Source organism: Lipophrys pholis, assembly GCF_963383615.2.
Source record: "Lipophrys pholis genome assembly, chromosome: 3".
In the NCBI taxonomy this organism is placed as follows: Eukaryota; Metazoa; Chordata; class Actinopteri; order Blenniiformes; family Blenniidae; genus Lipophrys; species Lipophrys pholis.
In genome coordinates, this window is record NC_137627.1 from 16352940 (window position 1) to 16380886 (window position 27947).

General features: G+C 39.2%; 1 protein-coding gene across 1 annotated transcript; it reads right to left on the bottom strand.

The window, feature by feature from the left end:
* Positions 1-302: 302 nt before the first annotated feature.
* drd2a (dopamine receptor D2a) lies at positions 303-27291 on the bottom strand (the record flags this gene model as incomplete). Its single annotated transcript, XM_080459740.1, has 7 exons — positions 26998-27291; positions 18553-18662; positions 6877-7013; positions 4260-4468; positions 3195-3281; positions 1167-1551; positions 303-499 (listed from the first exon to the last, which is right to left on the bottom strand). The coding sequence occupies exons 1-7, from the start codon at positions 27274-27276 to the stop codon at positions 303-305; spliced, it is 1404 nt and encodes a 467-aa protein (XP_080315866.1). The 5' UTR covers positions 27277-27291.
* Between the last annotated feature and the right edge of the window lie 656 nt (positions 27292-27947).

A 27947-nucleotide genomic window follows, 5' to 3' on the forward strand; every position in this document is an offset into this window, starting at 1 on the left:
GATGATTTTAGAGAACAATGTTACTTTTTTCTCCATGAAACAGGGCATTGTTACAGACATTTCTTGTTTTACATTCAGTGATTCGGAGAACAGGACTCCACAAACAATTCACATATAGAGCCAACATGCCTTTCAGTAAGACACTGTCAGTTTTTCAGTCACTTCGAATCCATAACTTCAAAAAGCTGGTTGCCGTTTCCCCGCGTCGTGCGTTTCCCTTAACAGGATGAGGTATTTACCAGAAGAGATGCTTTTATTCATCACTTCTCCCCTCAGTCTGATCAGATAAGTGATGATGCAGCTTAGCAGTGCAAGATCTTGATGAATGCCTTTCTGAACTCAACATTAAAGGTGGTGTAGATGATAGGATTTACGGCACTATTCACGTAGCCCAGCCATGTAAAAGCATTATACATCTCCGCAGGAACCTTGCATTTGGTGCAGTGTGTGTTCAAGATATGGGTGATGAAAAACGGCAGCCAGCATATGATGAATACACCTGAGGAGAGACGAGAAAAGAAAGGGAGAAAGTGAGGAAAATTAAGTGTAATAAGGCTCGTGTCAAACGATGGTATGAGTGGCTGATGGAGGAGTTCGAAAAAAAACCAACATTTCAGGACAAATTCTGTGTGTTGCGTCACTGTGTGACTTGTTTTTCAAGCCGTGTTTAAGACTATGGCAACAATACTGACACGGAGACACAAAAGACGGCGGCTAAGTAACTGTTATGCAAGGTTGTGGAGAAAAAGAAAACGTCATGAGTGCAATACTGTGACAACTAAGCCCCAATCCTGAACTCCCTGAGTGTATTTTACCCAGAATACATTCGGTGGCAATACTTGGGTGAAATTTGCATTATCAGAATGAGAATCACAATCAGTAACACTTTATTGCCAGGTAACATTAAAAAACAGAAAAAACAACAAACATTTCGAAAAACGAGGAATTTTTGCATGAATTGTTGCATGCTGAAACTCATGACAGATGATATCTTACTTTAACATTTCATACCTAAATGATTAAAAGGAACCACAACAATGGATGGAAGTTTGATCTGATTAATGGAGGCTGGTCTTTATGGAAGTTTCACACTGCATTCTTGTAAGCATATAAAGTAAATATATTAGAAATGAAGAAAATCTTTTGCAAAGACTGAGCAACATTACCAAGGACAATGGCTAACATCTGGGTGGCCTTCTTCTCCTTCTGCTGCGAGATCTTCCTCTTGCTCAAGGTCTTCACAGAGGTCTGTGTCTTCCCATTAGGCAAGGCCTGTGTCTGGAAGGCTTTGGCCACGATGGGAGCTGGGTCTCCCAAAGCCTCCTTCGTGGGATCTCCGTTCTTCTCCGCTTTCTGTCCCTCCTCAGGCGGTGTGGGCGGCGAGGAAGTAGGACTAGCATTGGCTTTGTTAGGCATCAGCTGCTGGTTGCTGGTGGCCGGCGTGTCTCCAAGAGCACACTGCGTCTGCTGCTTCTGTTTCTGGCTGCTGCCACTGTTCAGCTCATCCAGCTCCAGATCTTCGCCCTCATTAACGGCATCTTTGATGAATATCTGAATATATTCAGGATCAGCAGAAAAACACAGAAGGAGATAGTAAATTTTTCTTTAAGCGCAATGTTTCCCAACCCTGGTTCTGAGGATCTGGTCCCATCACATCTTTTAATTCAGTCAATCCCTACATGGGGTCTATACGGCCCTTGGCAAGTTGCCAGAGATCACAGAGTGGCTGCAAGAGTTTTTCGCCTATCTACTTGTCAAAATTAGATTAGCACATGTTAAAGAAACCCTATAATGAGGCACTCTCTAGAAACTGGAGGCTTGGAAGCAGACCCATTGCTTTTATTTGGAACAGGGTTCCGCCTGTACATGTTACTACCCGTAAGGATGCTGCAAGCATTTATGCCTCAAATTAATGTTTTCAGGAATTACAGACTTGAGTAAGCAGCTATCCCTCAAACATGCCAGCTCACTGTAACAAGAATGATTGCTGCAGATGGTAGAGTATTTGATAGTTTTTGTTTAAAAGTCCATTGAAGTGTTTACTCAAGACAAAGGAAAAAGTCAACAGAAACCAGACCAACTGAAGTCCGGGACCTTAAATTTGGACATTCAGCTGCAAAAGTGCGAGTGTAAATGCTGCAATTTATTTATCTTTAGCCCTGGACTAATATTGAGATGTCTGCAACACTTAACTCAGAAGTTACAAACAAGCTTGCGGCAACAAAATGAGAAAGTGAGACAGAAACAAAGGCTGCTTAGATAGTTTGGGATAAAGCCAATAAAAACTGGCAGCTGATTCAGAGAACGCTCTTCCAAAAAGACCAATAGTACTTATTACTTTTTAACTACAGCTAATTTAGTCTTTGAAAATAGTGTGTCACATTTTTAACTCCTATTTTTGATGGACTATTAACAGTACAATGAGAACATATTATCAGTCCTAATGGATTTGTCATTTCTTAATAAGTATTGGGTTTGTGTATTTCTTTGTATTTAATAGCATTCATGGTGTAAATAAGCCTCACTACCACAATCTGCATGGTGTGCTCAGAATGGTTTGGGTTCAGGGACAGTGTGTAAGTGGAATTGCAGCTCTTATTGAGGCCAAAGCAACTCGAAACAAGAGAAACTTCAGCTGATGAAATGCTGCATCACCTGACATATTCCAAACCAATAAGTTCAGTGTGAATATAGGTTCAGTTTGTAGTTGATGGATGTTTGGTGAGCGGTGAGGTCAGAGGTTGCAGTCATCCAGCCGCTGCCTTACAGCAGTGTGTGCTTTGGGACAGCATTGATCCATGTATTAATGTAGTGCAATAATAAGTGGTGCAGTGCATGTTAGTACACGGAAAACTATTTGGGACACAGAAGCTTGCTGCTTGCTCGTGGGTCAGTTCTTTTGCTTTTACAAATCTGTTGTGTTGGAGGTCAATGACTTCTAAACTCTGGGGACCAGGATTGTGAAAAACTATTACAGCAAAAGTATTATACATAAAAAAAAAAAAAGTTATCACACATTTACATATAATTTTAAAGTTAGAAAAGTACACTTTAAGGTCAATATCCTCTAAAGGATTTAACAGTTTCAAGGTGACAGCTTTTGTTTTGGGGGCAGAAAAGCAAAGATACATCCATCGGTTCAAGTGTTATTAAAAATAAAGATGTTATCAAGGGAAAGTAAAAAAAAGACACACCACTTTCTTCTTGTTGACAGGAAAACTCCCATTAGATTTCACAATCATGGTGCACAACCTCACATCTTCTGGATGAGTGCATTTATCCTGAAAGGAAAACAGCTGTGTCAGCCTCGGAGTGGGTACAGTGTCAGAGCAAGTGACAAAAGGGCTGTCTAAGCACAGTTGCACAGGTCCCACTGCCTTCTAGGTCGAGTGAGGCTACATTGAGCACGGGCTCTTTCACAACAATCTGATCTGCAGCCTCAGGTTTACTGCAAGTGAAATCTATTAACCTGACAGTACAAGAAATCGTTATCTCAGATTATTAGCAACTGTTTAATTAAACATCTTGCATTTGGTGGACTCCATTAAGACTATGCCTGGGATCTGTCAGTATACTGAAGTATGATCATTAAAACTACAGCATGAAACATGTGTTTGTCAAAGCAGCGTCGTCCGATGAGTTCCATGAGCAGAACTCGACTTCTGCACTGAAGTCCACTGAAGGAAAATGAATGACCGGATAAAGCAAAAGGTCAATCACGGGGAATTATTATTAATGGTATATGGCGGGCTTTGTCCAATAAATGTGCCAGTTCGTGTAAAATTAACATTAAAATTGGTTCCTCAGATGGAATCAGCGACTGTTTCATTTACATATCGGATGAGGGAATGCAGTCAAACTGCCTGAGGTGTTGCTGACCCTTGCTGTTTCAGTCCCTTGTCTTGAATTCATCCATTGTTCTTTCAAAGAGAATCAATTCTCCTCTTGTATGCAGTTTTCTTTTGATGGCATGTCACTGTGTAATGCAATCCCTGCACATAAAACCATCAAGAAAATAGTTGGGTTGAGAAAATTGAGTGCAGTTTAATAAAGACACGAATAAAATGAAAAGACAAGGGATTTTCTTTAGTCTCATGTTTCTTTCTCAAAGTAGTTGAAAAGGCATTATTCTGAAATGTTAAAAGCACACAGAGATAAGGAGAACTGGTATAATAAAAGTTGTAAATGAATTCCGTTTTCATATAGAGGCCATAAAAGTGCTGCCTCTGAACGGAGGCCGTATTGTTACAGCCGCTCACCTTCAGCGAAGTGGCCGCATCAGGGTCAACAGCCTGACAGACACGCAGCTTCGGCTTTGTGTTTACACGTTTCCGCCGCTTCCTCAGGACCACATAAATTTGCACATAAACCAGCAGAGTGATGATGAAGGGAACATAGAAGGAGACGATGGAGGAGTACACCACAAAGGCTGGATTGGCGATCACACAGAGAGACTCATCACGAGTAGCTGTGCAGGAGAAAAAAAAAAAGCACACAATGAATAAAGACTTCAGTGTACAAGTATAGGTATAACCCCCCCCCCCCCCCCCGACTCTTGTAAAACTTTCCACTGCAAAACTGAAACCTATGTTTGGCTTGATCTGAGAGCTACTCTTTGACTTTAATCTCTCAAATATAATGCATTCAAAAATGTAATCTTTTCTGCGCTCACCTCCCCCGGAGGTCATTCACACACGTCCCTCCCCCACATCCAGTGCAATCTCATCCCTCTCAAGACTGCCTTATATCTTACACCAAGGCAGCCTCATAATTTCTATCGTGTGACATTTGGAGAAATCTTGTCACCCCATTTTTAGACTTTCTGCACTGGTTGCCTTTTAATTTTAGACTTCACTTTTGAGTTCCTTGCACACTGCAGCAAACACACAAAAGGAAGCTTTAAGTTTGAGAGTCGTCATCATATAAAAATGTGACTGATTGTAGATATACTGTGGATGTCAAAGATAATATTTTCTTTATATGACACAAAAAACTTGCACAATTCAACTTCTTGAGCCACAGCCAGTCCAACATGTGTTCATTCATCTTTAATATCACTCTATTTAAAAAAAGGTCACTGACAATGAAGCCAATTTAAGCTGACTTTGAATAAAAGCAGCGTACACACTAGACAGGTCGTCGGTCCATCACAGGGAAAACACAAAGAGACAGACCATCATGCACAAACACAATCACTCGGGCAATTTATAGACACTAAATGGCTTTATATTCATGTTTTCAGGCCACGTAAGGAAGTCAGAAAAACCCCCAAATCTCACAGTCGTGAATCAATGAAGATCTCCACTAGTTTTACACAACTTACATTAACTTTTAACAAGTTATACTATGTAGATTATAACGTTGTATTGTACAGTTGCAGCCTGATCACGAGCACGGTTGGTATTTCCTTTTTTTTTTTAAATACATAAACTAGGTTCAATGGAACTTTTGTGTGAGTTAGCATCACAAGAGTCCCTTCACCACAAATTCCACAAAGAGTTTATTGTAAATTTCTTTACTGTTTGGCATGAAAGTCATGTTTTTGTTTAACGAGACATTCTCAGTCATTATCTTTAATTGCTTAAGTAATAGAGTAACATCAGCACCACTGTATTTCTTGACCATCGCTTAATAATTGTTACCTTATTTTGCATTCTTGAAATGCCTGACTTTTGAATATATACCAGAAATGAGCAGATTTATAGCAAGAGTAGTTCAAAGGAGTACAAAGGTTAGTGATGTGTAGGTGGACTATTTTGTGTCCTTGTTGCTGACTATTTTAATCTATTTTATACACCTTTTACAACATGTAAAAGGTTAAAACATCAAAATACAATGTACTACAATGTAACACTAAAATGTAATCTATTTCAAGCAATTAATCAAAGACACTCAAAAGCACAGGGACTGTGAAATAAGGGAAAATTAAAAACCCCAAAAACTTACACCACCTATTCTTGCAGCGCTTTGTACTTTGCCCGATCATATAACATTGTGGGAATTGGAGGGTCGATGTAAAACGGCCTTCTTGGTCACTGAAGTGACATACTGTGTAATAATGCAGGCGTTAGATCTCATTCATACAATGACAAACGTATCACAAAGTCTTTTTATTCACACAATTACTGTACAAACTGTACTGTAATGTGTTCTGAAATAACAGTCAACAAAAAATAATCATGAGATACAGGTAATATCAAAATAAAAGAAGTGCAATTCCTGCTTTTGCTTTTCCACCACTGCGGGCTTAAACAGCTTATGACACTATATTCCATGTTAATTAAATTATTTTCACTGTAAAAAATAACTTTTTGGATGTGCACTGGAATGTTGACACAATTACCCTTTTTAGAATTGTGCACTGTTGAAAAGGAAAACCCTCTCCAGGAGGTCTTAGACTGGAGAGGACAGCAGTATGACAAAAACGTTTTATTATGAAAATACTTTTATTTTGTTATTGCTTTTTGTCAAAAATGTTTTGGCGTCATAAGGCCTTCAAAGATTGGCGCTTCAGTGGTTCATGCATTCGTGCTTCCTGTATAAACTGGCAGTCAGTAGGTTATTCGAAAGGCCTGAGTCCCGGCAGAATCGACATTACATCAAGGCACTCAAAGGGATGAGAGAAGCTTCAAAGTGACTGGATGCAAGCCACCGGAACCGGTCAGCAACATGTACAGTAGGTGCCTCCAACGAAGGCTTGAAGCACTTCAACAGTAAAGCTGAAGCTCCTCTTCTGTGTAGTAATCAACTGAAATTCTTAGTATTTAGAATCTAGTTTACTGACATGCATTAGTAATTCAAAAAAATATACCACATGTGAGTGTTGAAGAACATTTCTGTTTCAAAGAGTATAGAGCAGGCTTGCCATTCCCTTACCTGTGTTATTCAGGCCAAACAGCAGGGGACATGATATAGCGAATGACAGCACCCACACCACAGAGATCATTACTGTGACCCGTCTCCTGGAGCTGTAGCGGGTGTTGTACAGCATTGGCATTGCAACCGCTGTGTAACTGGAATTGGAGGATAAACAAACAATTGCAAGAACGTATGAAACCAAAAATAAAAGCACAACAAGTGTGATTACATTATTTGGATGCAGATCATCTTGTTTTGAGTAATTTATTTTTGTTTGGTGTTTTTTTTTCTGGAGAATTCCTGTCACTTTCTGCTTTCAGTTCTCCTCCATCATCAATAAAACTTTCAAGGAATCTAAACAAGAAATGTTGCCTGTCATTTCTGATCACATTCTGTTTGGTGTGAATTTCATTTGTATTTTCAGCCTAATTTCTCATGAAAATGAGAATTGAGATATTGTGGAACTGGCTGTTTTTTTTTCTTCTTTTTTTTCCTCCTCCTTAGTCTCACACAGGCAGGACCTTATCATTTAACCCTGCTGCTGTGGTACCTTTTAGTGAGCTTCCTGTAAAGGGAATCTGAAGCTTGATATCTCATTCATTGATTCCTGTGTTATCTGGGAAGAAACACTTAAGACATAAAGTCGGGAAGCTCGGTCTTTTAAGAGCATACTCTGAACGTGTGTTTCTTTGAAAACATGCTAAGGAAATCATGATAAATTTCAAGAAATTGCATTACGTCAAGATATCAGTACAGCAGGCTCCCATGGAAACATTGCGATAAAGTCTAGGGTCAAACAAGCTATGTGACAATATACAGCTGTAACGGGTCTTTCCAGGAATGGTCTGACAGTTTGGTGCCCTCAAAATTAAATTTTCCTATATCTCTCTGGTTTTTTGGTGGTCGGACCAGACGAGCACAGGTGGTGACTTGAGATGTTCCACACAGAAAAAAATCACATTTGACTAGTTGACTGGTGTTATTAAGGAAAAGGCTTAGAAAACAGTCAAAATTTAGCATGGCTTATCGATAAGGATCTTAAACATTCTCCCCGGACATAATGTGTGCATTACCAGCTTTTTGAAACCTTGAATATCCAGGGACTCTACTGGAGTTAAAATACTTAAATAAACACTGGAGTTGAGTGTGGTTGGATACAAACATTGTCTGGGGAAATGATTTTAGGTAAGTGGTGCTACTGTTAAAATTCAAAAAAGGTAAACAGTACTGTTAACAGCAGTAATGTTATAGTAATGAAACTTGGGGGCTTTACACTTTGTATCTTGAGATGTGTTCAACCCTTTGAATCTGTTTCAGATGTACAGCACTATACAAATATAATGGAAAAATTGTGGAATTCTCTCTTCTATGCTGTTGAGAGGATTGTACGGATCATGATGGAACAAGGAGAAGCAGCCATTGCAGCGGTCTGCAGCACGCTGAAGATTCCGATGTAAGTTTACTTTGCATTACCACCGAACTGAAGGGTTAGGCTGGTGTAAGTAAACATGTTGGAGATCATCAACAAGAGCACCGAGCTTCTTCAGTCAACATCTTTTCAGGTGATGCATTCCTTCCTGCTGTTCTTCTACCAACACTGAAGGATAGTTTTAGGTGTTGTGGGCATTATTATTATGATGTTTGACTGCTTAGACACTGATGGGTTTGTGCATCTGTGTGCTTTCTCAGGTTCAGTCCTGCCTAGATTGCTTTTCTCACAGAATATACAAAGACCATGAGCCCAGTTGCAAAGGCAGTTGATGTTCTTCAGGGCGAGGCAAACATGCAGATGGGGTGGCTTGTACCCACCATCACACTGGTCATGTCCAAGCTCCCGAACCTTCACACCACCTCCAAATACTGTGGGCCATTGGTGGATGCTCTTCAATCAGGGCTAGAACGTCGCTTTGGAGAGACGCTCGCTGATCCAGAGCTGATTGCTGCTGCCATTCTTGTCCCCAAGTTGAGGACACACTGGACTACTGATGAAGGCATCCTCAAATGTGGTATGTGCTGCATCACTTTCATTTATTGTATTGTTACAGTTTTAAATTATGTTTAATATGCTTAACACCCGAAAACTCCCTCCCCTCACATCTATATGTACATTCAAACAAAGTGGATCGTAACCGACTGGTGCACCTGTTAAATACCACTTATAAGCCCACAACCCTTCCCTACCTCCTCCTCTACACCTCCATCCATACTCCCTCATTTCCTCGCCCTCCCTTGCTCTCAGTACCTCCTTTCTCTTTCCATCCCCTTCTCTTGTATGCTAATTCTGTTTCTTCATTTGGTTGTATATCCCCCATAGGCCTTGACTACATCAAAACCCACCTGAAGGAGCAGAGTTGTGTGTTCTTTTCGACAATCAAGCAGACAGATCAACAGTAAAAGCAGGCAACTCGAGTCCTACCTGGCCAGTCCAACTGCTACCATGGACATCCTGAAAACATTTCCATCTGTGTGCCACCTGTCTCTGAAGCTCAACACTCCACTACCTGCCTCGGCTGCCTGTGAGAGGCTTTTTAGCACAACAGGAATGATTTTTAAACCCAAGAGGGCGAAGCTACTTTTTGAGAACTTGGAAAACCTGCTTCTCCTGAAGCTCAACAAAGGGTTTTGTTATATTTTGTTTTGTTTATCATGCCTTCACATTAGACTCACATAGAGGGATGGAGTGATGCAATGTAGAGAGATGGAGTGGGGGTGTAGTATGTGTTGTGTAGGCGCAAACATAGTGAGTTACTGTTCAGAGGAGCACAGGAATTGTGTCTTAATTGTGAAGAGTTTTTCATTGAGGTTCACTGAATGCACAGAGTACAAATCTGTTTTGTCTTTTCATTTTTTTTTTATTAATTCAATTGGAAGGGACACAATAGCTAGAGAAGCTTCGTTATTTTCATCTGTAGTCCCTGGGCGTGTCACTCACAATGACACGCCTGTACAGTGTTAAACAATAGTTGCCTGATGTGATATTAAAAAAGTGCTATTAAAAAGGTTGATTAAGAGTTTGACCTATGAGCATGATTTGTGACACCAACGTTTAGAAGCTAAACCCAGTCCAAAATTCAATATTCAGAAGTGTGACGTGTTAACCTTAAGTGCACAATACAAATGCCTAAAGACTATATAGTGAAGTACATTAGGTTACGAGGCAGGTAGCGTTTTTTCAAATACTAACATTACTAAAGTAGATTCCATATAAATGACCCTGTGTTTAATAGCTTTGCAACCAGTGAATCGTGCGATAGAAAAGTTTTTTACTTTTAAACGTACTTTTGAGTACATTTCAGAGCCTGTACTTTTTACTTTTACTTGAGTAGATATTTGGATCAGTACTTTTTACTTTTACTCCAGTCATTTTTGTACGTAGGTATTTTACTTCTACTCAAGTCAGGAATCTGGGTACTTTTGCCATCTCTGCTAGTATTTCACGAGCCGATAAGCAAGTTGTGACTGAGGCCCAAACAAGGAAGGTTAATTAAAATCAGACATTGTAATGAGAGTCGTTATTGTATTTGGTGGGAAATGTGACCCAGGGGAACGGCGAACCAAAATACATCTGCTTTTGGCACGGTGACAATGTTGTTTGCTGCAATTTAAGTGATTTTATCAACTAGAAAAAACTTGGGAGGAAATTGGTAGCAATAATGAGTCATTCTCATCTATCACTCATCAACATGTAAATGCATTTAAATTGGGACTAAACAGAACATTTATTTCTGTTGCAGGAGTGAATCAGTCCCTATCTATGTTTGCTTTAAGACCTTATCTCTTTTCCCCAGCTGTTTCATACTTTGTGTGAAGTTTCTTCTCCGGTTTGTTTAATTCTTGTAGTCATCCGAAGGCTTGCAGGACGTATCTGTGGATAAATCTGTGGGCTTCAAAGGCCACAAATGTAGAACTGCTGCAAAAGCACAGCCATTACAGCACAGCCCTCATCTGTGTTTACCTCCATGAATTCCCCTGAAAATAACCCACAAACACATCTGCACACATTAGACGGGCCCCTGTTATTTGGCTCGGTGTTCAGCTGATTATGCGAGACACCGGATTACATAGTGCTGTTTCATAATTCATTCTTGAAATGGTTCATATGCGGCAGGATCACATTTGATATTATAATGTGTCCATTTTGGAGGCAGGATTTAGGAGAATTTGAAGACCGAACAAGAATGTGATTTCAGGGAGAAATAACACAATGGGACAAGCTATTTTTAATTACAGAACACCTCAATTTATCTTTCACTTGATCAGGGCGTTTTCACTGGGAGCTGCTGCATCATTAAACCTGTGAGCAGGTTTGGAAACACCCACAAGGTGAGCGTAACTTTACTGGAATAGAAAACTAGCCAGCACATTGATTCAATTAGAAAATAATAGACAGATACTATGGACTAAAGTATAAGAATAAAGAAATAAAAAAAAAAAAGGAGGGTGAGCTTTCAGCGCTGTTTTCATCCATCTGACTGTAAATGTTTCAGAAGTAAAAAAAACAAAAAAACATAAAAAAAATCCTCCATTAAAAGAGGGTCAGCTTTGTGATAAAACCACCTTTTATGATTAAATGCTGAATATGACATCTTGCACTATGTAAAGGTCAATCAGTTTTTTCTTTTTCAGAAATACCTTATGATGTCTGGAGACCATGCGTATTTGTATTCACTCATATTTAGATAACTAGAATTGGCACTTTTAATGAGTACATTTTCTCAATAATCCATTCCTTTTTGCCATGGAGGGAATTGGGACGGATGCTGTGCTCCCAGAATACTTCCCCACAGCGTCCTAAGTTTTAATTTAATTCAGAGTTCAACATTGGCTGAAACTTTGTGATGCACTACCAGGCTCTTGTAATATCTGAGCCCAACCGTCTGCGCTTTTCTGCACACCAACTTTGAATAGTCCTTCTGCTCAGATTCTGACATTAAACAGCTCAAATAATTGGAGGCATGGGAGAAACCCTCATGACACATTTTCCTATAGATGACTTCAAGCACTTTTTATTTTAAAACGTGGTGGTGGGGATGGTTTGTGCTCAGCTTTAGGAGTGAGATGAGTGGGAGTGCACGGTTGAGAGGAGCCATGCCAAGGTGAGTCTAATCGGCACAGCTGTCTCGCGTTGGCTAACGATTCTCTCTCCATTTAAAGCAGCGGTATATGGACACTGGATGACGCCTGGACACCATACTGGAGTAGAACGGTCACTGTAGGCATTGTTAGTACTCGGCACTTGTTGGAAACTCGGGACAATGATTATCAGCAAATGTGTAAAAGATTGAGCTGAGGAGGACTAAGACACAACAGTTACGGATACAGACAGCAACAGCTCCCCTGTTGCAGAAATGAACATAATGTTACTATAAATCACATCGATGGGCCTTTTAACTGCGAGCTATAACAATATATAATAATGTAAACCTTAGAAGCGTTAATTTGTGTCTTAGTGTTTGGAGTAATTTACTGTATACAAACACATTTGATTGCGATATATATTATTTATTATTGCAATAAAAAGTTTACTTCATGTAACTAAAGTCCAAACCAAAACATTCTGGCATTAGTCTGGTGAAAATATTACATTGCATAATGCGACTCACCGAGACAATTCTTGCTAATTAAGTAGCGTCTGAATCAACCTAATGACATCATTTTGGCAGCCATAATTGGAGTTCGTGTAAATCAGAGTTGGCATGTGTAGATTCATATCACCTCCTACGCAAATGTAGGCTCGTTAGTTCTTCTACTTCCAAGAGGAAACGAGGAGCTGATTCAATTGGCTATTGTTGGAGGGAAGCTCAACTATAGCAGTTAACTATACAGATTCTCTTCTAAGGAGAGAATATGCGTGTATTTCCACATTTATTCAAAAGAAAATATGTCTCAATCATCCGTCATAATTACCTCCGTATTTGGTCTGCAGAGTTCTTTTGAATCAGACATTATATTATTGGCCAGAAGAGGTTTAAAATAAAACAACTGTGGCTTAATGGAACAGCATACAATCGTGAGTAGCTAAAGCTGGCTGAAGAATAAATAAAAAGTATGAAAGAGTTGTTTATTGTACAAGTCTCATGTAGAGCGGACATGTTTGAGTGTGTGGAGAAGGCGAGACTCAACAGCGTAGGGGTTACAGCTTTTTTATTTTTATTTTTCAATATATATATATATATATATATAAAAAAAAAGTCATGTTTGTTTCCTTTGAGAGAGCAGCCGGGAGAACAGATGATATCCAGGGTGAGTGAGGTCCTTTCATATCCAGCTGTCCTTCTGTCATCAGTCAGTGTGAATACCTCAGAGGGGAAGTAATGGCTTGTTCATGAATTGCTTTGCCACCCTCACCACCAGCTGCCAGTCGTTCCACACTGTGCAGAATGAGGTCAGGAGGCTGATCAATAAAATAATTCAGCAGATGAGGGAGGTGAGCTTATTTCAGCTCTCAAGGATCTACAGTCCCTACAGGGCCTTCTTCACAGGATGGGGGATTTTTTGTGGTCCAGATGAAGTCGTTTGAGATGTGGACATGCAGCAATTGGAAGTTCTCCATCCTTTCTACCTCCTGTGCTTCGATCTTCTGAAGTTTAATATGAATTTATTGGTCCTTACCAAGTGTACTAAAGGAAAAGTTCTGGGTGTCCTATTCATCCATCCTGAATCATTATTAGTATTCTCAAGTATGCAGGAGGCCAGCCTGCATTAAAAACAATATCTAAATGTAAATTGAGATAGTGTTCCTCTCTTGCATGTTTCCAATAATCATTTCCACTACACACAAAAATGATCTACCATGAGATTATTCTGATTAATAAGCTTTCTCCAGATACAACTCATATCTGTATTGTGATTCATTTCAGAGTCTGGAGAAATTGTGTCCATGGGTGACCGTGGTGAAAGTTTATTCTGCATTTGTGGGTTTCAAATGAAAATTCTGCAAGCAGAAACTGGTAATATATCAAACACAGTGGAGATATGTGGACTGGAAACATGGAACATGTCTTCAGATCAATTTATTCAAACACTTTGGATTTGTACTGAGAAAACAAAGTGTGTACATCCTGTGGTTTGAACGCTAATAACTTCATATCAGATGAACAGCTTCTCTGCTATGTGCAAACTACTTTTATTGGTGCTTCTCCAGAGTCATTAATCCTATGGTTTTCATGCCAATTAAACAACTTAATAACTATTCTTATTTTTTGGCTACACTACACGCAATTTTTAAGGCAAGGTGTGCATAATTAATCTGGCATTATTTTTTCACTTTCCCAATCAATACTTTCAATAATAAATGTGATGACTGTACGCACAAGGGGTTGCTCGTAGGATCAAGCCCGGAGAGACGTACCTCTGTAGTTTTCTTCACTCTGCAAAGCATTTCAGCATTTATTTATTTTTTTTTAGCTTTCTGCCCCACGTAATTGTATAGATTCATTTTCATGACCCTGATTGTGTAGTTTCAGCATTTCTCAGCAAATGAGATATAAAAAACGATTGTATACTTCCACTTATGCACCTTGCGGCCGACAGATAAATTCTTCCATTGTCTCAAAGAGGCCAAGAAAACAGTATGTACATTTTTTTTTTACTTAATTGCACCTGTCTGACTGTTATTGCATTACAGGTCAGTTCTTCTTCCCTCGTTTGGAATATGTCAGGTGGTTTCAAAGGTAGTCTGTGCTGATAACACTCGAACAGTTCAGCAGAGATATGACAGCATTGTGAATTGGCAATAGGGTATATAAAAGGTATTGAAAGACCATATAGTGATGTAGGTAAACTCATACATTTTCCAAACCACTGTATCCAGGTCATGGGTTTGTGGCTCTGGAGTCGATCCCAGTGAACTATGTACGCAGCTCGCTAGTCCATACCAAGGCAAACACATCACACATAATCACACCCAAAGACAATTAAGGTAATCAAATACCCAGAAAAGGCTCATGCATTCATGGGGAGAACGTGCAAACCCCACAAAGATTTGAACCCACAGCCTACGATGAGGCAAGAGCACTAATCTCTATGTCACCATGAAGACCACAGAGTGAAAATATTATTCTAATAATACACACATTTGATAATTATTTTAGACCATTTGATATCGATTTTTTCATTGACCAGATAAGTTTGAGGGCAAAACCATTGTGAATTCACAGCTGTGAATGTTATTACTTGTATTACTGAGACTTGCCAGGTTTATTTTAATTAAAAGAATTGAACTAGTATGAAAGCTTATGCTTGTTATTCCCAACTGCTGTTGGCAATTACGTCTTCTAACATGAAGAAACATTAAGAAGTCTAGCATTTAAACAATTGACACTATTTGGTGTAAGACCAAAGATTATTGTTTATGGGGGTGTGCTTCATTGTGTTTGGAGCTAAAACTCCTGGTTTAAAGTGAGAAGCTATGTTGATGTTTCAACATTCTGAATAAAAAAAATACACCTGATATATCGAACAATAGTACCTGATCCTCCTACTCATGTCGTTTTTTTTTTTTTAATTTTTTTTTACTAACGCTCCCTGCAGCTATGTAGGTCCCTAAAGATGAGTGAAAACACATTTTATGGGCTGCTGTTTGTTTATACTTTATAAAAAACTAGAAATTGCAAAAATTTCCATATATTTTTTTCTAATTACTTTATGTTCTTGTTACAGGGGGCTGAGTATCCTCAACTGAATGAATTCGAGTGTTTTGCTGTTATTTTGTGATCATTAAATAAACCATTGGCGCATAGCATTTCCTTTTCCTACATCTTTTTGGTTCAGAAAATTGCTTATAATTTGCATTCCTAAGTTGGACAATAAAAGGCCACTGCTGGGATTCAGTGGATACAATGTGATTATGTGCATTTTAAGTTGATGTTGCAATTGTTATGATCCACTTGGGCAGGTTTGCAGAGAATTTTAGTCTTTGTATTTGTTGAGGTATTCTTTGGTATGAATGAAGACTTTAAATACTGACGGTATAACTGAAACTATAGATGTTGCTCACAGTCGACTGACAAGAACATTCTCACACAAAGATGAAATGACATCATTTCTTGAAGATACAGGTTGTACGAGGACTTCTGAGGCTCCACTGGGATTGATTTAGTCGAGATGTACATACCAACTATTCTGCAGTGCCGGTGATAGTCGCTGAACATTTTCCCAAAAACTAAATAAAGAACATGAAGTTTGGATTTGTTTACAAGAAAGAATCAACAAACAAGTAGGTTTATTGAATTGATACATTTTTCCCCTGTAATTTGGGCTGAAAATGCTATTTGTTTATGCTATTTACTGCAAATTGAAAGAGTGGAGACAATGCTGAAGTTCCACAGAATTGTTTATTTCTATTTATAGAATGAATCTTTTATTCTACAGATATCATGCATAATTAGTGTTGCAGCATTTGTTTGATTTCACTCATGCCCTGTACACAGAGTCAATAAAATGTTTTTTTTTTTTTTTAATTGTATAGTCACTTATATTATTGCATTTTGTTTACCTTTGAGTTGTTATACAAGGTGATAAAGCTTGGTTGGATTGTTGACTGATCTTCTATACCTGCTTTATTTCGGGACCCACCTTCTCTGCACTAGTGTCATTCCCTTTGTATTGCCTTCATATATAAAAAAGAGTTACCACTACATCCACAGCATTTCTCGACGTACATCATTTTTAATACCTGCTTCCTCAAGGCTGGCAGTCTGCTCCACCCACTTTCTTCAGATTAGTGTCAGTTTCTGCATGTGGTTCATCCAGGCAAGCACAATCAGTACAAGACTCACTCTTTTGGCTGGAGTCATTTTCTTTAATTGAGTTTCTTCAAACTAACAGGAGTTCCGAGAACCACTTTTTCCAGACAATTAACTTTCGCCAAACATGTTTTATTTTTGCCAAGAGTCATCCTTTTCAGTTGCGTTCATTAGGACTATCTGAGTCTTTTAAAACCATTTTTTCCAGACTTGCGTCATTGTCAATAGATGCTTCATTCAAACTACCGCCGTCTACAATAAGTGTTCTGTAATCCATAGCTGTGGAGCTGCACGAGGCTCTCTACCTCCTCGGTCTGCAGCTTTCTCAAAGTTACGATGTTCAGGCAACATTTTCTTTAGATTTTAGTTACGTTCCACATAGAAAACCTTTCAAACATCTAAGTGATTCCATAGTTTGATCAACTAAAATATGTGACATCGCCGCATCACCTTTCACTGCAGGTGATACATGTTGAGTTTCCAATCACACTCAGAATGCTCACTCAGAATAATTTAAAAAAAGAGAAATAGAAACAACCTTGAAATATAATACAGTTTATTTGAATTTATATGAAAATACATATTTCATTTCAATACCAATGATGCAGGTTTACATGTTTTGTTGATCAAAGCAGAGAAAGTAAATCAAAGCTATTAAAGTACTAAATGGAACAAAAGTCAACAAAACTGTGTAGTCAGTCGGAATGTACCAAAATGGTCTTTAAATGGATGGAAAGTATGAATCAGCTGAAACGTCTAAAACAGATAAAAAGCCTCATATGCAAAAGTTTTGAAAAATATAGCAAACTGAAGACAGTTTTATAACCAGTGTTATCATTTTTTGAGGGTTACATATTTTTCTGCTTTTGCAGGCAAACTTTCTTTGGTACAAAGTAAGAAAAAAACTGCTATTTAGACATAAAGGTTGCAGACCTTTGTCCTGACCCACTTTCTCCAGACAAATGTCATCTTGTAGGCCCACTTTCTCCTGAATAGCAACATACTTATACCTGCTTATTCCATAGCCTAGACCAGGGTGTGCCACAGATAAAGGAAGCTCATGCCTTCAGGGGAGCTGCGGCCGCAACTTCCGCCCTCTTCGCGTCACTATTATTGCGTAATGACATTGCATGCCTGTGTCGTTACCAGAGGGACGAAAGAGCCGCATGCAGCACCGGAGCTGCGGGTTGCCGACCCCTGGCCCACTTTCTTGTCACCATTACCATCTTGTATACCAGCTTAATCTGTACTAGCATTTTGATAGGCTGGAATTCTGTCAAAGCCAGCAGTGTGAGGTCAAGCACACCTCAACCGGCTGCCAGAGAATTATAGCTTTTCATATTGTGAATGTTCTTCTCCATGGTATTTTATATTTCCACCTCCTTCTGAGGATTACAGTTGACAGTTTGATTTTCTTCCACTCCTGTGAGCTTAATATGGGGTCATATATTTCTTTGAGTGCCAAACTAAATATAACACATCTAAATCCTCCACTTTTAAATGTTTTGGTTGCTTAAAGATTTAAAGAATGTAATTAGTGTGTGAGTGTTCCTGTTACCATTGCTGTGATTTGTTGTCAAAGTCTGTAGGTCAGGATATATATTTTTCTTATGTGTTTACAGTACAGAATGTGTATATAAATAAGCTGATTTCTAAATTGATTCCAATTTCACTGTAGGTTACTCTCCATTGAACTTGTTTCACAAGAGTTGAGTATATTATGCACATTTTCTGCACTGTTGTGTTCACATGTCATGGCGAGAAATTTACAAGGATTGTGTGTCTGGAAAAAGTAATTCGGTCTGTCACGTGGACTTTGATGCCTAAGCAATTAAATGTTAATAATTCTCATCTGTTGTTCAGAAAGGTAAAAGATTTCCTGTAGAAATTCATGCTAGAAACCGTGACAGGCAGGACTAAAAAGAAATGTGTTCTGTGGCAAACTCACCGATCGATGCTGATGGCACAGAGATTGAGGATGCTGGCTGTACACATCATCACATCCAGAGTGACAAAGATGTCACAGTGGATCTTGCTGAAGCGCCACTCTCCCACTACCTGGATGAGAAGAACAACAACACATGGCAGCTTACAGAGACAGTCAACAGAACAAAGCCATTACACACGACTGGGGAAGTCAGCTCTTTGCCGGAGACACTCTTGTTTCTCTCTGCAATAAAGAGCAATAAAAATAAGTAACAAAATAAAAACAGTCAAACCTTGTATAATTTTCTCATAACGTCCAAATGGGAAGATATACTGTCCCCATTAGAGTGAAGGATGGTAAAATGGATGCAAAAAGCATAAAAAAGGTGCGCAGTGTCACATGAAATCAACACACATACCAACACTGATGCCAGCAAGCCTTGTTTCCTGTCATTTCTTATGGAAAACCATGAGAAAGAAGGCCTAAATGCAATTGTATGCAGTGTAAATGTCATGACGACAGCATACAAATGCAAAACAATCTACAGTAAACCACAACGCATTCAATAGATATGCCAGCTGCAGGCTTACCTACATAAAAGGACAAACCCACCTGTACAAATCTGTTACAAGGCTTTCTATTGCCAATGGAATCCCAAGGAAGTAAAATTCTCTCATGTTGAATTCTTTAGGGAATCAGAGATCAAGCAAAAGAGATATTACGTGTGGCATGTGATGTTTAGCGTTAACAGAGTAACTTCTACTCTTGATGTGTAAGACTTGGCAGCTCTCAACTTGAGATATTTCCTCTGGTGAAGTAGCTTCAGTCACTGTGAAGAGGAGATAGATTTTATCCTCCCCTGTGATAAAAAATAATTTAAGAAAAGAGTGTATGCTTTGCTCAGAGAAGGGGAAGATCCCTCTTACCCCCTGAAGCAAGTAACAGCCTGGCGACATTGTGATGGGAAGATGACTAACGGCACCTCATAAAGTGCAGCTCCAGAGGAGTCTTCCCAGTCCGCAGTGGTCAGTATCTATCAAAAGTGGTCAGCAGAAGGAGAAGCAGTGAACCAGTGACGGGGTCATGCACGGCCACCGGTTACTGATGAACTGGGGATATATGTAGGATGTACCATGAAGTCGGATCCAGAAGATGAGATACTGTCGCTCAAAACACGACACAACTTAATGCTGGTTCTGATACAACATTGTCAAGAATACACAGTGAATCACAGTTTGTTTGCTAGTTGTTGTACAACTTAAAATTGAAGTGGTTTCTTCGACTTATGTTGTTAAAGCTCGACGTTTGTGTTGGTATATGACAGCCAATCTTCATGTTTTTATCGGAAGAATCAAAAACCTAACTGCAGACATTACTGAACTATAGACATCCTCATTGTCAGTTAAATAATTACCTTTTAACAAGAACCCGGGTTTCTAGCTCCAGGTCACTTTCGATCAAAGGCATGATCGAAACCTATTTGTATTCATAAGTTGCTCTCTGTTGTGTGGTCAAATCCCATGATGGAACTAATATCATCAGTGTGGCTCTGACAGGTCCGCTGCCACCCACCTTGACTGACACTCAACCTATCTGCTTGCTCCCACAGCTTTCTAAAGGGTAAGAGAAATAAGTGAGCGTGTCGTGGGCAAAGTGTCGCCTCTGTGTAGCTCATGAATCTTTGTCCCTGGGTTGTGTCTTCATAAAATTAGACACTGTCATTAAAGAGCCGTATGTTGTTGCGAGTGTCTGCAGTGCTCGGAGGGATTGCTGAATGATCTGACCGACTAATAACCGCCTGTCTCCTTGTCGCAACCTCTCTACTCTTCTTCTGTTCTGTAATTTTCCATCCTTGACATACGTCGAGGCTGCATCTTGAGGCGAGGCACTGTTCTCTGCATTTATTCTATCAGTTCTTCTCTTTCACTACTGTCCCCTCGGTTCCTTCTTTATCTTTTATACGTCAGAGTAAAGCTTGTTCTTCCAAAAGCCCCTCCAACACAACCGCCAATAGCTTTTCAACCGCATCAGCGATGCAGCCACGAACACATTCAAGTAGTTTCAACAGCTGAAAGAAACATCTCATGACTTCAGAGCTGCAACACAGGTCTAATTCATATCAACGTGGGGATGTGTTGCCTGGATATCAGTTTCACAGCACAATATCCCAAGAACGTAAAAATTCTAATCGTGCATATGTGTATCACATATAACACAGAATGTATCAACATTCTGAGTTAATTAACAGATGTAAGGTGGAGGCCTATTGAAAATGCAGTAAGGGGAGGCCTGGTGAAATGAGAAATCAGTGGGGGAATTAATCCAACTTTCACTATAATCTGAAGCCGGTGTGTCTATAGTGATACTTCTGTTACTAAACGCTACAGGTATTACTGATGCAACAAGCATAACAAAAGGAAACAAAGCAGAAGAAAAGCAAATGGAAGAAGTATCACATGGAAAGAAAATTAAATAAGTTCTCACCATAATCCAAAGCACATTCGTTTTTAGCAACACTTTCACTTCTGCTAATGTTGCTGTCACTGCTTCCCATGACACCATGATCATTATAATGAAGTCAACGTATAAAAAAAGGAGTAAACAAAAGAAGAATCAGGTGATAATTAAATTAAACCAATTTTCACCCTTATATATACTGTAAAGCACTTTTGTCTCTAGCAGTACTGGTACCAATACAACTACTACTGCTGAGGTGAAGAACACGGCGGAAGGAACACGAAGACATTAGTAAGTAAGTGAAGCAAAGAAGCAAAAAGAAGCAAAGAAGAAAACCTAACAGGAAGCAGAACAAAAACTAGTACAAGAAAAGGCAAAAAAAAAGAAGCAGAAAAAGAAGCGGCAAAACGAGAAGTAGGACAGGTTGCAGAACAAGACAAAGCAACAAGAGGTGCAACAGAACAATGACCGTTTCTCATTTCCAAGTACGCAAGTACATACTCGCAAGAAATTCCGAAAGTCTGTACTTTCGGAATTTCTTGCAAAATGCATTAGTCCACACAAGTCTGGTCTTGATGCACCCTCAATAATGTGGGCCACGCGAATACACATTTGGGTATTTAATGCGTACTCTGTGAGATGCGTACTTTGAACTGGATCAGTACTTGGTCTCCGGCTGATGACGTTTCACAAGTACACAAGTATGCATATTGAGAAACTGCCAAAGAGTTGAAAAAGATGCTAAAAAAACAAAAACAAAAAAACAACCACAAAGAATTGGAAGAAAGAGACAAAAGAAGAAAAATGACATGTGGAGAGTCCAGTACATTAGAATTTAAAGGAAATAAACAACAATAACTGAAGAAGCTGTAGTGGCAGATATGAATTACCTCTAATGTTTCAATCACAATGTTGGATTGGTTTTATCGTTAGTAATCTACAAACCCTCACATTACTTACATGGGGATGCACACGCATGGCTTATATGAGCGGGTCTTTTATCTTTAGCCTCTTTTGATCACATTGAAAACGTTGAATCTTGATTACAATAATCATTAATGAGATCTCTTCATGCTACTCGAGCAACATGATTTCCCAGCTTGTCTCACTCGATTTGTGTTTGTAAAGATGGTGACAGCAAAGCTATTGTGGGGAAACTGCTCCAAACTGTGCCTCTTTTGTTGTGCGGCAGGCTGGCTGGCTATTTGTCAACGTGTCTGCTTTCCTGTGTTTGAATAGCGACGTTGCAGTTTTGTTCAAATGTGTTTTAAATGAGGGGATTGCTTCCACTGTGTGGGCGTGTCCTCTCACGCTGGACGGGTCAGGAAAGTAGCCTTTGGACTCAACACGAAAGATCACACTTTCTGTGTTGAATGAAACGTGATCCCTTGAAATACGAAGCAGAAGTGCTTCTGGGTTTTCTCTTCCACGCTACTCGACTCAGAGCACAATCACACAGGTGTTTCCCCAGCTTTACACGGAACCCATTAACCTCCGCCACTGTAATGACATTGTGTAAACTCATATTTCTAAGCTCTTTTGAGTGTTTTCGGGATAACGTGAAGTCTTCATGAAAGGTTTCAAGTTTTCATTGTTGGCTCTTGACTTGACTTTTACAGAATTATTATATTACCTGCAGATGAAAATCAATCATAAAACACGAGGGAGCATGTCTGAGTATTGGTACCTCAATATAAAAGACATTATGCATGAAATGTGTCACAGTGTCGAATAAAAGAATGTGAAAATGACAAACGGATTCAATCAAAACAGATTTATATATTAAAGCTCAACCACAATGAACCATTAAAAAAGCCCACTACATCCATTACAATATTGTACCTGACATATAAAGCTCACACCTCTCTGCTTCTCTGAATTATAGACGTACCAAAAATGATTATATTTTAAATCGAGGCCACTGTGAAAGTGTGAAATGATTTTAAAGTAGGAATAATTGTTTGGACTTTCATCTAAATCAGTCACAGGAGCCCTGATCCTGACCAGATCCAAAATGACCAGATCTGAGCTAATTGGCACGTTTACTTACCGTATTCTCCTCATTACATTTTTAATCAGTGTGGTTTTAAACTCACAAAACAATGTTTCACGTTGGTCTCGTCACAAATTTCCTACGCAAATAGATGATAAAAATCAGATTTTTAGTTTTTTTTAATAATAAAAGACTAAGCGTGAGTTCTGCAGATCATGTATGTGCAGCGAAGAGTACATAATCAAATTAGTTTTCATCGTCAAAGAAACGAAAAAAGAACCAAGCAGTTATCCTTTTATTTTTTTGTATTCAGCATAATTTCAAACAATGTCTTAACCTTAAGTCCTGCATATTATTCCCCCCATATGCTCTACAAATCAGTCACACTTGGCAGAAAGCGAAAACTGTGGTAATTAATGCAAATTTAGCATTTAATAATAAAGGGCAAGTTGAAGGCCCTGCCCACACTCTGTGACTAAGCTTGCAATGTTTCTCATGCAGATACATTATTAACATGAAGAACCCAGTCACCATCGTAGCCAGTGACACAAATCTTAAAAAAAAAAAAAAAGAGATGATAAACTGTCTGCACAAGAACTAATGAAAAGAAAAAAAAAACCAAGAAAGGCGTCCAGCAGTAATGTTACCAAACACCAGTGAACTTGAAGCGTGTTTCTTGCAGTTATCAGAATTCATACATCATTTCAGATGCTATCCCTGATGGGAAAAGCATGTTTTTATATTTGCAAAGTGAATTAATAAATAATCTTCCCGCCAAGGCTGTGTGCTGGTGAGCTCCGCATAACGGACACTATGAAAGCATCTTCCTTCAACACATACGTCTAGAGATTATTATAAAACTGTCTGGTATTTTCTCTGAATGATGCAAAATGTGTAGCACTACTTTGCGTTTATTTAAAAAAAGTTCAGTTTGGATGTATACTAGCGGTGGGCGTAGGCCATGGTTCGGTTTGAACTTCAGTTTATTAGCCACAGTTTCATTTCAATTTCGAAAATATGTTTTTTTTTGAAGTGGCACAATAGACCTATGGCAAAGCATTCTCAATAGACCTCCACTGTCAGAAAGTAGTGCATCAGGGTGCTTATGCCAGATATGCAAGCTCATTTTGTTCACATTTTCTTTTACCTTTGGGACGTGTTTCAAGCAACGTTTGCAGACTGAAATTTCTGTTAACTGTTTTCCCTCGCTTGTCGGTGTATTCAACAGTTAAGCCAAATGATCTCACACCAGAGATCTGTATGAAGTCGACGCGGGGAGCGGAGGTTACGTAAAACATCTAAACTAGCTGCAGTGGAACCAACATGAGGACAGATTCAGCAACTTATTTCTCGCCTCAAATATTTTCAGAAATACCATTTGCTGTACTGTTTTAGTGATAAAAAAGAAAGTTTATGACCAAGCCACCATATTGGTTTGGTTTGAAAAGCAGGTTCCTCCGATCCTCCGGTAATGGAATGATCTTGCTTAGAAACTCTTTAGACCAAAGCAATGAGTTTGACTCGATCAGCATTAGCCCCGCCCACTGACTTTGATGGGCGAGTTTGACAGATAAAATTAATTCATGAAGCAGGGAAACACCGGATCATGAAATAATTAATTAAATAGTGAAATAATCAATGTTTATTTTACATAGAATGTATAAAAAATTTTGTTAATAAATGGTGTATTTATTTATAAAATTTTTGGCAATTTTTATTGAACCGTCCAGGGTGGTTCAATATTTTATCGAGAACCATTGCATATCAAATTTTACAGTCATTTATATTAGTTTGTATGGATCTATATTTTTGCAAGGGTTATATCAGTTTGCATGGATGCAGAATTGCAAGCATTTCTATCCCTTTGCATCTCTTTCTATAAATCTGTATATACCAGTCTGCATTGATTTTAGATGTTGATTGATTGATTTATTTGTTACAATGACAACAATAACTCACTTTTTCCAACTTCACCTTAACAGGTTGAAGAATCTAAAATGAAACGGTCCCCCTCTCCAGACACATGCACATTGCCTGGGACAAACATTACCTATTATTCTAAAGAAGACTTCACCTCCTGCCAGAATTGCTGTTATTTGTGTGTTTGGATAAAGTGGCTTCAAGTCAGATAACAACTGAAGGAGGGTGAAAAAGCCCCTTTCTGATAATGAGTTAGGTGAGAAGAATATAGATATTGTAGTTGGTATGAGTTGACCTGCATCCCCTCTAAAACATATCTTCAGAAAAAGCACAATAAAAAAGCGTTATCAAGTCTGAGGCTACATGAAATAACAAGCTTATCACAGCCTTTGATCGAGATGAGAATCCCTATAGCAGACACAAAAAAAGATTCGGCAATTGAATTTGTCTTCCTGCATAAACAGAGCGAAGGCCTGGGTGCCAGCACAAACACAAGCTGCCAACTCCTGAATGAATGTTGTAATCCAATGTTATGCTTCAATGTGATACACAGTTACAGGGAACAACTGTCAAGTGTTTGTCCACAAGCGTGGAGCGACTTGTGATCGATGTAAGCCTGAGAGTGGCTTCGCCGCCCACCGTCCTCTGATTGCTTTGCATCCATGAAAACCTTTTTGGCAACACGCATCTATACAGTTGTACTTCGTTGCATATGTAAACATTTCTCAGCTATATTAAGGTTTCATTGAAAAGTTGTATAATACAGTTTTGGGGCTTTGATACGTGGCTGATTAGAATTCAACTCCCACTTTTCTGATGTGCTTTGATGTAGCCCCCGGCGCGGACCCAGTTCCCCACATCAACAGAGGGACTAAGTAAATAATTCTGATAAAAAAAACAAACAGGAGGCATCGTGCATACATTGTAAAGAAGAAAACTCCATTCTTCCTAATGATTGCCAATTATTCAATTTCTCTTTAGGGTTGATTGGGAATTGTAAATTTGGATCCTTTCCACAGACGTACGATTAACACACATCTTATGATCTCGGCATCGATCAGCGTGCATCACGAACATACAAGCAGAACAAGACAGACGATCTCAGGATGTTGTGTCACATGATCACAGTGATAATCATCATGAGCCTCAATGAGAGGCACATCAGGGTCACAGTTCCTGCAGTCTTTTCATCTCACAGTGTGGTCTGAGGCCTATTGGTCACAGATAACTTCTGGGTGTATGAAAAGGATGAGCTGAGAGTTGGAGAGATGTTTTTTTTGATGAAGATAGCAAAGATTAAGCTATTGATTTGGACGATTATGTAGGATTTAATACAACCGAAGCTTGTGTTGTCTGTCACCGCTTTCAGTTCAGTTTTGTGTCAAAGCTGCTTCCAAAAATAATACGTCTGCATTAATCCAAACCAAATGGAGGCAAACAGTCGAATCCCAGAATTAGGAAGAATTATTCATAAATGTCTGACCTCTGATTAAATCGACTGGTTTGACATTTTGGCAGTGTCGCACAGTGCTGCAGCATTACAGGCCTTTAACTACAGCAGGACTGATGTTTACAAGACTGATGTGAACATATTAGCCTTCACCCTTGTCTCACCTTGAGCCCCTGACCTGCAGATGACTGCAGGCAGCTTGGAAACCATTTTCATCAGTACTTTACTGCCAGCAGATTTCACATAAATGCCCAGCATATAAATTATATCCTTGGCTATTTTTGAGCTCCTTCGTGTCAAACTGAGCGCTGCGTTATAAGGTGATCATCTTCACAGAAATAGTTGAGTATTCATTTTTCTTGCACGTCTTCTCCCTGATGATGTGATAAATGTATACAGTTTATGATACTGGGAAGAAGAATAAAACTGCTGCGGCTAATAGTTCAAACACGGCAAGCCTGAAAGTCATCTATTAATAAAAACTATTCTCACTGATGCCCTTGGTTTTGTAACGCACATAAAGACAAAAGAGTTTAGGGGATCCAAGAGTATCTCAGCATCTCAGGGAATGTCATTCAATCTAAGTCTTTTTAAATATGTACCAAGAGTGCAAGCGCAAGCAGACGCCCTGTTTCTGTTTTCCTACCTCTAAGTAGACGACCCATGGCATCACTAGCGTGGCCACCAGAAGGTCGGCGACAGCCAGGCTGACGATCAGGTAGTTGGTGGTGGTCTGTAGAGCCTTTTCTCTGGACACAGCAATGCACACCAGCACGTTGCCAAAGACGATGACGAAGATGAGCAGAGTGAGCAGCATGGCGTAGTAGTTGTATGGGTGTTTCTGCTCCTGGCCCGTTCCGTTGAGACTCCATGTTCCATTTTCAAAGAAACTGTCGTTGTAGGCATACTGGGTAAAGACATCCATTAGCTGTGAGTGATGAAGGCCAAGAGCGGGCCCTGCAAAGGATGCAGACAGAATACAACATTTGAAATGTTTGTCTTTTATGGAAATGTTTGCAAGCAGAAGAAAAAGATTACAAGACATTTCTTTGGGATAATCTGTATTCCTCCAGTAATTGCTTCACAGAAGCTACTTGTCTATTGATCTCTTAAACCCAGCTGCTCTCAGTAATGGCTCAATCTTTATCTTAAATTGTGGGACAATCTGATAGTTGAGTGGTTAGGGAGCGAACCAAATGCGCAGGAATGTCATCAGCAGAGTCTCCAGCTGGATTACCAGCCTGCTGGATCTTAACTGCATGTCATTCAACTCACTCCACACACATGCCTGTCCGTCTCTACTGGATAAATCTACCGAATAGATGGGGAAAAACCACTAAGGTCTCGACTACATTTCCATCTAATTACATTATTGCAATAAAAACCACATCCAGAGAACGTAAAGGAAAAATCGAAACAGGGCTCATTTAAGAAAATGGTGTGGATTTAAATGACTCTGAGAGCAACTCACAAGTCCCTTTGTGTAAAACACAATGCCTGTGTTCAACTAAGTGCCTTGACTCCTCTTCTACTATGATTTGAATATATAAGTCTGTGCATAGAAATACTGCTTAATCTAAACAAAAGAGGGCTTTG